The sequence below is a fragment of the Schistosoma mansoni genome, chromosome 1 (genome assembly GCF_000237925.1).
Source record: "Schistosoma mansoni strain Puerto Rico chromosome 1, complete genome".
Classification (NCBI taxonomy): domain Eukaryota; kingdom Metazoa; phylum Platyhelminthes; class Trematoda; order Strigeidida; family Schistosomatidae; genus Schistosoma; species Schistosoma mansoni.
In genome coordinates this window covers 29,783,739-29,799,158 of record NC_031495.1, presented here as the reverse complement: position 1 = coordinate 29,799,158, position 15,420 = coordinate 29,783,739, and the positions used below count along the sequence as shown (strand labels likewise).

Here is a 15,420-nt window from a genome sequence, read left to right as displayed (position 1 = left end):
TCTCATCCTAGGCCGTCATTATTAAACTTAGGGTAATACTGTACTTTTTGGGATCTAATGTTCTTCAACAGGCAACGAATAACAAAATGTTTGTTAGACGCTAAATGCCATTTACTCTTATTGAATTTATATCACCCTTCATAAATATTCGTACGTAATCTGTAGCATTACTTAAAAACTTTGGGTATCAGATACATTTCTTTGTTTACAGAACACAGCTCATACCTCCGACTAGCGCTGAGATCTTAGTGACTATGTGATAAATGAATAAAATTGGATATTGTATATAGATTATGGGCAATAAACTTGAAGGGCATGATCACTACTCTCTGTGCCTTCAAAAAGCCTGAATATCATGACTTCGCTAAATAATGTCGGGTGATGAATAAAATAGTCTATACATTTTGAATAGACTATGTTTATTGCTAATAAAAAAAGAGGACAATAATTTATTCGAACCATTAGATCGCTTTACACAGCCTATGTCGTGTTGGAATGAATAAGTCAGAAAATGAATTTTCGTCAGTCACTTCATTATACAAAGTTCGAATAATATAAACATGAATGTAATTGGTTAAAAAGTATACTTATCATAATTGTCAAACCATACATATTGATTAGGTTATTCAACGACAATATTTGTTGACAAACGATTATTACCTTCACAGTAGAGTGAAGCTGCTCATTTATGATTTGGTAATCGGAACTGATCTGCAGCAAATGAAATGTCAAGTCCACCTTCGAAAGTCAATTAGATTTACTTCATGAAAACCTTCTAATACACTGAACTTATAATGCGGGTTTGTCTCTTAACCTTTCGAATTAGGGTTAGGTGTCATAGATATCCAAATTTATAAACTAGAATAGACTGAACATCATTTATAACTATAATACTGTTATGACTTCTGTGCCTGAGTGCCCTGTTTATACATATGACGTGATAAGCCGCCAATTGAAGAGCAGCGAATTATCGATCGGACCAGTGACACATGAAACCCGTAAGAGCAGTCAAGAGCACTTGTCAGTCCTGCTATCTGCCTAGCCCAGCCAGTTAAGTCCAGAACACCAACAACAGCCTTGCAATATGAATCATTATTTTCAAACATACTGAGTTTATATACTAAACAGACAGACCACGTCGTACAACAAGATAGGAAACAAGATTTGGTCAAATGTGAGGAACAGTAATTAACAGACTGAGGATAACTCAAGAACAGCAAATCATATAATAACAGTCTATGGGTCAAAATAAAGCTTATAATAAGAGGAACATGAATATGAATAGGCTAGTTACTTAGCAATTATACAATAGAAAATATGTGTATCATATTGGTCCGTAAATAGTCCTCGAAAATTGCCATTCGTAGTTCTTTTCGAGATATAACAAATACAATGACTGAAAGTGCCGATACAAATAGCGAGTCAATATTCATAAGCGAATGTGAATCACCAAATATTTAAAATCTTGATTATAATCTACTCGTTATATGAGTTAAACAGCATCCCAATACGTCGTTTTGTTTACAATTATTTAGAAGCCTCAAATTAAGGGCTCGAAATTCATGAAAATATTGCTTGAATGTATATGTACCCAACCCCTTCAGTAAATTCGACTAGTTACCCATTCATCAGTTTTGCCGTTAAATGGATTTAATTGTGATTCCATCAGCTGCATAGTTCAATTGTTTATAGAACTTGTTGAACTAGTAGTGGGTATGAAAATAACTCTCGAGGTAAAACCGAAAGTCTCGTTTCTGTAAGTCTCATAATGAGTTCACTGCAAATCAAACTCATCATGAGTAAAGCATTCCCGAACAAAGATGACACGTCTAATTGCAAGCAAATCTTACCTATTTGACCATAGCGTAAATGACAGAATTGGTCAAAAGAACAAACCCTCTTTATGTATTTTAGTTATATTGTAGTTTATGTGATATGTTGCTTATCGGTCTCAGAATTTCGAATAAGTTCTTTGAGAGGGAACCCTGTTTAATAGCTTTCAATGGATTACTTAGTTGCCTTTTAACACTGGACCTTTAAGTTTTCTGAGTAACGCTATACTTATTAATAATAAAGTTTGTATTGTACTGATAAATAACGAGTTTGTATTTTCAACTTTAAGTTAAACTTGTCTGAAAAGTGCTATAGCAAGTTTTACATACGACATAGTCCCACTAGATAAAATAGGTCTTTGGATTGTTGATTTGAATTTGCTATCATATCACAAGGATTAATTCGTAATACCGTACCAAATACAACACGCCACTTTATTCCGGAAATTTTTATGAATTTTAGTTGTAGCCAGCTACCCCACATATTGCTCTGAGACTTAGAAACCTCATTCTTGATAGGGCACTTTACCAAGTATTAGACGGCACAAGTGATCCTTGTGGACAGCAAACATCGCATTCTTATCGGACAAATACGAAATTCCAAATTATCATTAGTATGTACTATGTAAAAGAACTGAAAAGAACAACCAGAGATAATAACAAAAGCAAAAATTTTTCACGTAGAAAATAAATTGGACAAAATAAAGATTAAAAAATCCATAATATTACACACTATAAATTGAGTTTAACAATACGACGATTCAGTATACGTGCATACATTGTTTAGCCCCGATCTTAATAAACATTTCCATCAAATTTACACATAAATACAAATTAAAACGGTTTATTACACAAATGAAAAGAGTTCTATAAAAAAGAGAAAAGATCACATATTCTGGAACAGTCTACACAACTGAGAGTTGGCGCAACGATGTTCATCAGATTATTAAAGTTCTCTCATATCTGCAAAACCAAAAGCAAAAAAGGAATGATGAGTGAATATAATAATAAATGATAAAAAAAGATCCCATACAACTGAATTTAAAGTAATATTAATCTAAAAAAAATGTACCATGGATAATTTATTTAGTAGACAGTTGTTGAATTTAGCGCTATAAGACGTGGATTTCGATGACAAGAATAGATTATCTAAAGTGATATATGCAACCCAATATCCTGTTGTTTTGAAGGATGAAAAGAAACTGTCTTGTTGATAATGAAGAGAGTCAGTGTATGGATATCATAAGAACAAGAAAATAATGGAAATTCCTGTTATGAATGAATAAAAAAGACAACAGTTATCTGAGTCTGTTCAATTTCAATATAACTTTGAAGCAATACATTTGTATTTAGCTTCTGTAAAACAAGGATTACAACGTTTATTGATTGAATTCGCACTGTTTTATTTTCAACAGTAGACATGTACTGAGTACCAAGCAAATAATGAGACAGGTTTACTAATCTATCTAAAAAAGAAAATCCAATTTAAAAATGAACAAATTGGAGATTGACGAAGCGTGTTTTATCTACTGTCTAACAGTATTTGTGTCGCAGAAAGAACATACAAACAAATAAATAACGTGTAGGCTAACTTTGTAATGATTGGAACATACGTATACCCATACATTGATTAGAATAACGTATGAAAAACATTCTTAAGGACTGCACTGGTTTATATGATAAAAAATCTGACCATTTTATAAACATGACAGTAGGAAGTAATAAATTATTGTAAAGAGAGATATATATACTTTGATAATTTCCGCTGAATACTTAAGTTAAAAGAATACACCCATTGAAACACTAAGTAAGAAACGTCGAATAAATTGAGCATTGGGTAGATTGTTATACATAAAATAATATATTTGTAATATCCCAATGAGTAGAAAGTTATATTTTCTGACGTTTCGTGACCCAATGTAAGCCGCTTCTCCAGAGAACAAATAACCATATCAGAATTAATCCAAGTTTAAATAGTACAAAGGAGCAACCATATCTTTTGTTTTCGACTGAAGTTATGTATTTTAGGCGGTTTCGGTTTTATGTTCTTATTAATGAATATTGAAGGATACCTGCTTTTTGATAAGTATTTCCTTCAAGCCCGCTTCGCTTTGGGCACCCAGGCAGTATCCCAGGCCTCACACAAATCGAATGATTTACGTGGCGTATATCTGTTTAGTGCATTCTTGTACCCATGTTTATGTGTTTAAATAAATAAGTAAATAATATTTCCTTCAAGAGGCCCAATTCTTCATCTAAGACCTCGGGACTAGATGGAGAACTGGGCCTCTTGAAGGAAATACTTATCAAAAGCGGGTATCCTTCAATATTCACTGATAAGAACATAAAACCGAAACCGCCTAAAATATATAACTTCAGTCGAAAAGAAAACATTATACATGAACACTGACTTTAAGGGTGATAGAGCTACAAACGTCTTAAAGCGGAGAATTTCTGATTCTTCAAAAAGAACGTTTTTCGCAGCAATGTTATGAATAGTATTCTCTGGCCGATCATTGTTCATCAAAAATCGTAAGGATAAATTATCTCATCTGACGAACTCAATGTTCATTTACCAATTTACTTGCACATGGGCAGCCAGATATATAGGTCATTCGATGAGTAATTTATTCAAAAGAATTCAAGAACATTACCCGGCGTGGCTAAGAAGAGGCGGGAACGATTCAATAAGAAGTTTAATAATCGAACACCTTGTGAACACAGGTCACTCAATCAAGACAGACTCTGCGTTCAAAGTCATCTACGAGGTAAATAGAAGTCTTCCAAAGGGATTCATATAGCATCTTAACATTGCAGAAGCAATAGCTATACATCTGGGAAAACCAGAATTCTTCTATCATGGTCATAATGTCTCACAATTTTTTTTCAGACCCATCTTCTCCTTAAACCTTCTACCCCCACAACTGGTTTATTTCTGTTTTTATGATCCTCTTGATTACATTTCATCTCAATTTCAACATTTTATCTTATCCTGCTGAGCCATCCTTTCTCAATTATGATTTCCTTATCTATCTTTATGATGAATATTTAAGTCCTTAACAGTCAAAATATTATTAGTTTCCCTGTTTATCTAAAGAAAAATTTTGAATACCTTTGTTTATTCTACCTCAATGTTACTATGTCTAACAGAAGTTTATCATCATTATTATTGCAATTATCATCCTGAAAAATAAGTATATATTTGTGGATTGTACAGCTTTGAAAATGAATTCGCCGAAAAGAGAACTCTTCGATGAACCAATTTTTCTTATTTAATACTTTAGTTGACAAATCTAATTAATGTTATCAATGTTTAGAGAGAGCAAGAGAGAAACAAGTAGAAAAACTACAAAAAGTTGAACACTGGGCCAGAAATGAGCAGCCGAATTCTAAATATATTTTATTACATAGATAAGAAAAAAATCAACCCAAATTTAGGTTTTTAAGTATCAATAATCAAAAAATTTATTAGTTTATACTAACTAATAAAACACGTTCTCAATTTAAAAGAAATCAATGAGTTAACCAAAGTTATGTAACTGTGTAATAACTAAAATGTCTCTTAAATTAATTTACTTAGTCCACTTTGACTTGCTTCTTAGATTTGTTAATGGCAGCTGTACGTCTAGCCTTCATCTTTTGATCCGCTTCTTGACGTTTCAATTCTTTAGCCAGCTTATATGAACAATAAGCACAAATTATCATGAGAGGTGTAAGGATTATCAATACAGATGTAAGAAATTCCCACGGACTTTTAGCTACATATAATACGAACTGAAAAACAGTAAATAAAAAGAACAATGCGTGCAATAATGCATCGAGAACAATCATAAAGTTACAATTGTATACTCACTTCAGGACAGTTTTGCGTTGGCAGCGATATAATTTATTCAGCTATGGCATCCTGTGTTACTGCCACTGAACAACCATTTGTTTACAGGTATAAATTACAGTAGCTTATATATTTTTTTTTATTATTTAACGGGATGGGTTGAAAAGATAGAGCTGTTTTTCATCAGTTTAGTACCCTACCTTCATTTAATGGTATAGCGTATTGCGCTAGGACTAGTCGAATTTCTACCGATTGACCAAATTCAGATATCCTAGTACGACCCCAATACTGCTCCCCAAACTCCAATAAATCAGAACACAGCCGTTAAACGAGAATTGTTTATGGGGTCAGAAGCAGAACAAAAATTATTTACAGACAATGCATATTTATACAGTTAAGATGACTGTGAATATTAACCAATAGCAAAACGACACGTCAAGGTTATAGTTAGGACAACTGTAAATATTAACCAATAGGAAATAACATGTGGAATATGTGAAAAGTCTGAAAACATACCACTTTACGTTCGAATTAGACTCAATATAATTTTTGGGATATTCTTGTGAATATCCTAACACCTCCCCTTGGGAAAAGTTAATAGCGACGCAACTGAGGGTTTACTTGTAATTTCTTTGGTTGTCTCCGTTTGCGCTTTGACCACCTTCGAGGTAACAACCGAGAACCAGAAGGATGTTCTGCTTGAGTAGATGACTCAGTTGTTTCTGTTGTAGATATTGGCGGAAGTTGAAAAGTATCCAACAGTAAGTCGAGTGGAACGCGTTTCGTAATTTCACCTTTTTCTTTGGCTTCTCTTGGCCGTAGTTGATTATAGTGCCTGGTCCAGATTTCTTGGTTCACTCTGACATCATACATGACGTTCCCCTGTCTCTTCGTGACTTCACCCTCTATCCATCTATCATATCCGTGTCTGTAGTCCCGCGCATACACTTTCGCGCCAACTTCGTAGGGAATTCGAGTATTCTGCATTTGAGTACTCTGCTGGGCTAATCGCATGGGTGTCATTGCACTATGAACTGTTCGTAGCTTTCGTCTCATAAGCATCTCCGCAGGGGATTTGAAGTCTGGTAATAAGTCATGTGGAGCCGTCCGGAACACAACTAGAAATCGTTCTATGATACCGTGTGTGGTCCCCTCCCCTCTTGCTTTAAGCATGGCTCGTTTGAATGTATCGACAAACCTTTCAGCTTGTCCATTAGATTGCGGGTGGTAGGGCGGAGAACGGACATGGTTGATCGAGTTTTGCAAGCGAAATTCTCGGAATTGGCTGGATGTGAACTGCGAGCCATTGTCTGTTACTATTGTTTCTGGAAGACCATGCTGAGCGAAGATGTGATTAAGGAGTTTGATGGTTCGAGTTACAGAGGGTGGTGCAATCGGCAATATCTCCGGTCATTTGGAGGAGTCAACCAGTATCAGATATGTGGTGCCATCTAGGGGTCCAGCGAAATCAATGTGCACTCGCGACCAGAGCTTTTCTGACTTGGGCCAGGGTACTGGTGGTAACTTAGGGGAATGTTTCGCAGCTGTTTGACAATGTGAACATCTTTTGACGAAGTCGACAATCTGCTTGTCCATGTTCGGCCAATATGCGTAGCTCCGAGCGATGGATTTCATACGGTTTACCCCTGGATGTCCAGAGTGAAATTGGCGTAGGACCTTGGCACGTAGGATTGTTGGAATTACTACACGATCACCGAACATCAGACAGTCGTTGAAAACACAAAGAGAGCTGCGACGATTCGCTAGATGTTGCATCTCACCACTGAGCTGCTTAACTGGCCATCGGCTCTGAACATAGGTGATTGCTTCTTGAATTATCGGGTCGTCTCTGGTAGCTTCCCGAACGTCTTCAGCTGTAACAGGCATAGCTCGAACGGCATTCGCAAATAGTGTAGCACCAAAATCATCTTCCGTTGATATTGTGGCTATGAGTGAGTCCTCATCAGTGGTAGAGTGGTTACTGATAAGTTTAGACAGTGCATCCGCTTGACCGAAATCTTCGGAACGTCGATACTGGATGTCGAAGTCGTAGCCCAGTAACGCCGACGCCTAACGTTGAAGACGATTAGCAGAATGGACAGGAATGCTTTTCTTTGATCCAAAGATTGATAACAACGGCTTATGGTCTGTGAGCGAAATGAAACGGCGCCCGTAAATGAATTTGTCGAATCGCCGGACAGCAAAAATTAGAGCTAAGGCTTCTTTCTCGATCTGACCGTAACGTTTCTCAGCAGGAGATGCATGCTTGACTCCTCCAAATGACCGGAGATATTGCCGATTGCACCACCCTCTGTAACTCGAACCATCAAACTCCTTAATCACATCTTCGCTCAGCATGGTCTTCCAGAAACAATAGTAACAGACAATGGCTCGCAGTTCACATCCAGCCAATTCCGAGAATTTCGCTTGCAAAACTCGATCAACCATGTCCGTTCTCCGCCCTACCACCCGCAATCTAATGGACAAGCTGAAAGGTTTGTCGATACATTCAAACGAGCCATGCTTAAAGCAAGAGGGGAGGGGACCACACACGGTATCATAGAACGATTTCTAGTTGTGTTCCGGACGGCTCCACATGACTTATTACCAGACTTCAAATCCCCTGCGGAGATGCTTATGAGACGAAAGCTACGAACAGTTCATAGTGCAATGACACCCATGCGATTAGCCCAGCAGAGTACTCAAATGCAGAATACTCGAATTCCCTACGAAGTTGGCGCGAAAGTGTATGCGCGGGACTACAGACACGGATATGATAGATGGATAGAGGGTGAAGTCACGAAGAGACAGGGGAACGTCATGTATGATGTCAGAGTGAACCAAGAAATCTGGACCAGGCACTATAATCAACTACGGCCAAGAGAAGCCAAAGAAAAAGGTGAAATTACGAAACGCGTTCCACTCGACTTACTGTTGGATACTTTTCAACTTCCGCCAATATCTACAACAGAAACAACTGAGTCATCTACTCAAGCAGAACATCCTTCTGGTTCTCGGTTGTTACCTCGAAGGTGGTCAAAGCGCAAACGGAGACAACCAAAGAAATTACAAGTAAACCCTCAGTTGCGTCGCTATTAACTTTTCCCAAGGGGAGGTGTTAGGATATTCACAAGAATATCCCAAAAATTATATTGAGTCTAATTCGAACGTAAAGTGGTATGTTTTCAGACTTTTCACATATTCCACATGTTATTTCCTATTGGTTAATATTTACAGTTGTCCTAACTATAACCTTGACGTGTCGTTTTGCTATTGGTTAATATTCACAGTCATCTTAACTGTATAAATATGCATTGTCTGTAAATAATTTTTGTTCTGCTTCTGACCCCATAAACAATTCTCGTTTAACGGCTGTGTTCTGATTTATTGGAGTTTGGGGAGCAGTATTGGGGTCGTACTAGGATATCTGAATTTGGTCAATCGGTAGAAATTCGACTAGTCCTATCGCAATACACAATATTTGGCGACGCAATACTAACTCTTTAAAGTTCAGTAAGAACTACATAACTCGTGCCTCAAGGAACTAATTATTACTACCGTAGTGTCTGCTGATAAACGAAGGAAAGCTGATTTTGACTGATAATATTACTTAATAATGATAGTGCATGTAATCGATTTACTCTAAACTAGTCGTAATACAATTCTTCTGTTTTGAAGGACTATATAAAGACCTACAGTATTCGACGAATAAATAAATAAAAAAGGTAAGATGGGCAGGTGAAAACCAACTCCACACAAAAGATAAATGAACCAGATTCAAACTATATTATTTTAGAAAACCAGTCTACCAATGCTGTATGAATAGGAATGTTGAGAAAAAACGTAATCGATCTACACTAACCTGTAAAGACATATAGGAAAACCAATCAGACCAATTATCTGGAGAATGACCTAAATTAATACTATTTAATTTGTTCAAACTGTCTACTTCAAGAGGTTCTGATGGATGATCATTCATCTAAAGTAAAATAATAAACAAAAAGCTATATTGTGGAATCAGAAAGACATTTGAGAATTCCAAATATGAATTACTGGTATAAGCTTAATATATTTGAGCGCTACCCATACTTACTACCTTTAATTATCTACTACATTGAATGCAATACATACAGAAGCGATTAAGTAGGGTGACAACGGGATATTTTAATAAAAATGAAAAAATAAAATAACTCACGCACTGGACTGACAATTATATATACTTTAAGAAAGCTATAGATTTCGACCGGATTATAAAAACTTGGTAAAAGGAGAAGGCTTTAAATCTGTATCTTCGCTTGGACCGGGTCCCTAATAAACATAGACATCGAACAAATTTCCTGAGACTGAGACACAAGTTTGTTTTATCAGTAAAGTGAATGGAGAATGGTAGTTGATGAGAGGGATTACAATAATGCTGAGTTCTATAAGCTAGATGGTTCAATTGTAAACTGAAATTAAAGTAAGCTTATAAATCTCTTAATCTAAAGAAATTACTGAAATCTAAAAATGTGTTCAAGCACAGCAATGAGATATGAACTTTCGGCAAAAATGTTAATCAGTAAAACTGGTGGAATTTTATTGCTACTGTCAATAATAACACTATCACAACACAGATAGACATCAACACAAAATAAATTCATTTGAACAAAAGTTGAAGAGGCAATCAATAAGTGGATTATTTATTTGCAAATGGTGTGTTATGTACAATTTACAAAAGCATTTGCTCAGAAGTCATTTCAAAATTTCTAAACAAGATGAAAGAAATTATCTGCTAACTCTTCATCTTCAGGTAAGAAAGTAACTGGACCAAAATATCCTTGATTAAATAATCTAAGGATATGAAAGGCAGCACGTTTAGTATCAGGTATAGACATCTTTTGAGTGATATTACTTTTAAATAATTCATCTGAAGTTTCTATTTCATTAGGTAGCCAACTTGGTTTGGATACAGTCACGAAAAATTTGTTTTTAAAGCACACGCTGATTAATAATTCGTTAACATCTGTGGTAGGACCAGGTAAATCAAAAAGAGAAACGTATTCTGTACGTTGATGACGATTAAACCAAAATAACAAGTAGTCCACTAGTACTTCTAAAAGTTCAAAGATAAATGAACAGGAATTCAATTTTAAAAAATGGGTTGAAACAAATCAGCAGTGACTGGAAGATATAAGAAATGAAAATATTCTTTCTTACTTAATTCTATCTCAGAACAGATTTATTTCTAAAACAAGCTTAAGGTTAGACATCCTTTACATGATATACTGAACTAAATGTGTAATAATGAGTGAAGATATGCAAAGATACCACAGGTTTCACAAAATTCCAGTTAGTTAACTAGTTAACATAATTTTATCGTCAACTAGAAATACAAAACACTTCACTAGTCATTTAATGATCAGGATACGTCACATCACCCTTACTGATCAAACTGAAGTCTCTCATGTTAATATTCGTCAGACTTATTGTTAAACAAACCTTTTCACTCATTGACAAACATTGAGTTCAACCACAGTAGTATGTGTCAGCGACAACATCTTATCTCAAAACACACGTAACTCATCGACTAGAAACCAAGTATATCTAGTCACCACGTAGTCAAGTAACCACAGTAATATGGAGACTGAATCACAAGGCAAATCCTCACGTGGAATCCTGAAGACCAAAGGAAAAGAGGAAGACTGAAGAACATATTACGCCAAGAAATGGACAGATATGAGAAGGATGAATAACAACTGGATAGAACTAGAAAGAAAGGCCCAGGAAAGAGTGGGTTGGAGAATGCTGGCTGGCGGCCTATGCTCCATTGGGAGTAACAGGAGTAAGTGACCTACTTAGACCAGTTTCATGACAACCTGAATCATCAGTATAGAGGTCTTAAAACAATGAATCAACCTTTTAAAATCACACTTTGTTATAATTTAACTTATTACGACCCAGTTACTCCTATTGCTTAGCAATCTTGGACAATAATTCACTCGACAAGTCCCTAAATCAGAACACAGTTGAATAGGAACGAGATTGAGTCCCAAATGACAAGGGCAGGTAGAAGTAGGAATTACAATAATATAAACGTTAGTATATTTATAGTTTTTACATGAGAAGATTCTAGAGTCTTCTACAAGTATCTGCTAGCGTTGATTGGATAAGCGTGCTCCAACACAACCCTGAACGGAACGTGCTTTAATCCAATCTATATTCCTCTAACATATCTGTCCACGAGTAACTACTGGTGAAAAAAATCTGAGTAAAAGTGTTACGGTTTCTCATATTCTTAGTTAAACTGTAACTTTTTATAATTAAACGACAACTATATGCAAGAGAGAGGAAAACGTAGTTAAAATAAATCAGGAGTTGTTATTTAGTAAAGAATGAATTATTACCTGGTTGAAGAGATGAATAGTCCACAGCTCCACAGACACAAAGGCTAAGTCGTTCACTTAAAGTTCGAGCACGAGGCTCTAAGATACCGGGTGTATCAAACACCTGAATTTTGTAGTCAGGGGAACCCATTACACTGCCGTCAATATCATCTGATATATGACTTGAGTTTCCTCTGTACAAAATAATCGGATGACCCACAGAACGAGTTTGACCAGCTGTACGTCCAACTCTTGCTGCACCCCCGGGACCTCCATGCCCAATACTTCGTAGAGCATTAATCAATGTACTTTTTCCACTATTTGGAATACCTAAGACCATAACTGTTATAACTGAATTGACAGGATGCCCTGAGGTGGTGGCTAAATGAGGCAAACTATAATGTAAAAACAAAAATGAAATAAATCAAAACTAAACGTCTCAAGATTATGCTTAAAACTGAAATTTTATCAGCGTATTATGCCAAAGCTATCGTTTTATGAGGTATTCAAGTTTCTTTAAGTTAAAACAAAAAGACTAGCCTACCAACCTGGACATCAATCGTTTCAAAATCCCCTTCTGCTTTTCAGGTGCATTAAGCTGGGTATAGTATACTTCAAGTGGACCACGTTTAATAATACGTGATTCCTCAATAATTCGATTTGTATGAGCCTGCCGATCACTAATTGGTTCGGCCAAGTCAATTTTGTTCATCAATAAAATCGTAGGACGATTCTATATAAAAATACAATTAAATTTTAAAGTCAGGTAAGCGAAACACAGTGGACAGAATAAATTTATGGCTAGGGTGAGATATCTTGAAAACAGTGCCAAAAATGTAATTGAAGAAATAATTTTGGCTGAAAAACTAAATTTTCAGTCAATTTTAAATATCTTTTTCAACAATCTAGTGATGAATATGTCGGAAGAATAAATAAGTTCATTCTTAAATACGTTCTGCCTAAGAACACATCTAGTTTTCCGCTTATTAATATTTGAAACTAAACATACAGCTTTCTCAGTCAGTCAGTCAGTCACAACGTAGAACTTCGTACGTACGTACATCAGTTCGAGTTGCCATACCACATTAGCACAGAGATGCAGTTGTCGATTCAAATCCCATAGTGGTAGAAGTAGTAGGAGTATAATCAGAAATCCAAAAGATTAGGGGTTTCAAGAAATTATTGAAGGAGTATAGTACAGTGAAATAAATTTGGAAAGAGAAAAAGATAAAGACATGAGGAATTCAGAAGATTAGAATTTGGTAGAACACAAAGAGTGGATGCATCTTCGCCATTGCAAACGATTTTGAGCCATGTCATTCAAGGTCTCTAACCATCGGTTGCTGTCATCTCGCGAATCCCAACCAGGTAGTCTACACCTACCAACATGGCCCAGTCCACTTGTCAGTGACTTCATTGATTTGTGCCACGTTTTGGTCTGGCCACCCCTAGCTTTCTTCCAACCTACTCCTACACCATGAAACATTGCACGTCGGGGCAGTCGGTGGTCGGGCATACGTAACACATGTCCCAGCCATCTCAACTGATGAAGTTTCACTACTTCATCAATCGATTTGCCATCCCTACCTAGTACTCGTTTCCTAACAACTGCATTACTTACCCGGTGGTCCCAGGATATACGAGCAATGCTTCGAAGACACCTATGATCGAACACTAGTAGCCTACGAATATCCTCTACTCTTATTGGCCATGTTTCACTGCCATAGAGTAGGACGGAGCGAACTGCTGCACAGTAAACCCGTCCTTTGGTTGCTAGACGGATATCTCGCCTACGCCATAAATGACGCAAGTTGGCGAAAGCTAGACGAGCCTTCTGTATCCGTGCTGAGATTTCGTCACATACCAGACCACAAGGGCTGATGAGACTTCCAAGATAAGTGAAGTGGTCTACACGCTCAACTACTTCACTCCCTATCATTAGTTCAGGTGTCGATGCAACCCAATCCTGAAGTAACATTTTGCACTTCGAGGGAGAGAATCGCATTCCGAACATGCCTGCATTGTTGCTTATAGTGGTCAGAAGACTCTGCATGTTGTCAGCGTCTTCACCGAGTAAAACTATGTCGTCGGCGTATTCTAAGTCGACAAGTGAGTCTCCTGGTAAAAGTTCAACTCCTGGAGGTTTAGCTGATGAAAGTGCTATCTCTAAAAGTAAGTCAATGACAAAGTTAAACAAGAATGGGGAGAGTGGACAGCCCTGACGAACGCCACTTGTGGTAATCAGTTCTGATGACAGTTCGCCATAGGCTCTAACTCGACCAGTTGTGCTCGAGTAGAGAGCCTTTATGAGGTTAATGTACTTCTTTGGTACTCCTTTCAGTGACAAACATTGCCATAGAACCTCACGATCAACAGAGTCAAATGCCGCCTTAAGGTCAAGAAATACTACTATTGTGGGACGTCTGAATTTGTGTCTATGTTCTAGGACCTGACGTAGGGTGAATATCTGGTCTATGCAACCACGTCCAGGTCGAAAACCAGCTTGGTTTTCTCTAGTCTGCTCTTCACGAGCTTTGGTTAGGCGACCTAGTATTATTGAAGCTAATATTTTAGACACTATATTAGTCAAACTGATCCCTCTGTGATTGTCACAAGAGGACTTTTGTCCTTTCTTATAAACTGGCACAATCAGTGATTGGGACCAGTCAGATGGAATTACGTCCAGTTCCCAGATTCTACCTAAGACCTCAGTCAATCTCACTGCTAGTACTGGACCACCATCCTTAAAAATCTCAGGGGTCAACCTGTCAGGGCCTGCTGCTCTCCCTCGCTTCAGATTTCCTATAGCTTTTTCAACCTCACAGAGGGTTGGAGGACTTACATCAATTTGCCATTCAGGACGACTGGGGATCGTGGGTAATTGAAGTGTGGCTGAAGGCCAGTTGAACTGATCCCTAAAGTGTTCTGCCCATCGATCCAACCTCCTGGATTGAGAATGAATTATATGCCCATCTTTATCTGAGATGGTTTCACTGATATTCGGGTTCCTAATACCGGTTTCTTTAACGAGTCTGAATAGCTGCCTACTGTTACCTATTGCCGCTGCCTTTTCCATCTCTCTTGCTTTCGCTACCCACCACCGTTCACGATCATTACGTAGACTTCTTATAAGCCTGCGCTTAAGTTGACTCCGCTCTTCGTTATGCTCAGAGCCAGGTGGGATGAGTTTACGAGCATCTATCAGTGCGGTAGATGCTGCCGAGATCCATTGTTTCTCCCTAACGTTATGGTTTACCTTATTAGCGGATATCACTGCTGATTCCACAGCTTTTCGGATGTCATTCCACGCTGCCTCGGGGTGGACACAACTTACATGGCTGCCTAACTGTTTTTCTAGTTGTTCCTGAAATATATTCTTAGCTTGCCTACCATT

The 15,420-nt window shown here is 37.2% G+C and overlaps 2 protein-coding genes across 2 annotated transcripts; both read right to left on the bottom strand.

Annotated features, from left to right (window-relative positions):
* Positions 1 to 5,408: 5,408 nt before the first annotated feature.
* Smp_196480 (hypothetical protein) lies at positions 5,409 to 9,643 on the bottom strand (the record flags this gene model as incomplete). Its single annotated transcript, XM_018793984.1, has 2 exons — positions 5,409 to 5,606; positions 9,527 to 9,643. The coding sequence occupies 2 exons, from the start codon at positions 9,641 to 9,643 to the stop codon at positions 5,409 to 5,411; spliced, it is 315 nt and encodes a 104-aa protein (XP_018648442.1).
* A 685-nt stretch (positions 9,644 to 10,328) lies between these two features.
* Smp_114160 (GTP-binding protein-related) lies at positions 10,329 to 12,738 on the bottom strand (the record flags this gene model as incomplete). Its single annotated transcript, XM_018793983.1, has 3 exons — positions 10,329 to 10,756; positions 12,048 to 12,421; positions 12,575 to 12,738. The coding sequence occupies 3 exons, from the start codon at positions 12,736 to 12,738 to the stop codon at positions 10,410 to 10,412; spliced, it is 885 nt and encodes a 294-aa protein (XP_018648441.1). The 3' UTR covers positions 10,329 to 10,409.
* Between the last annotated feature and the right edge of the window lie 2,682 nt (positions 12,739 to 15,420).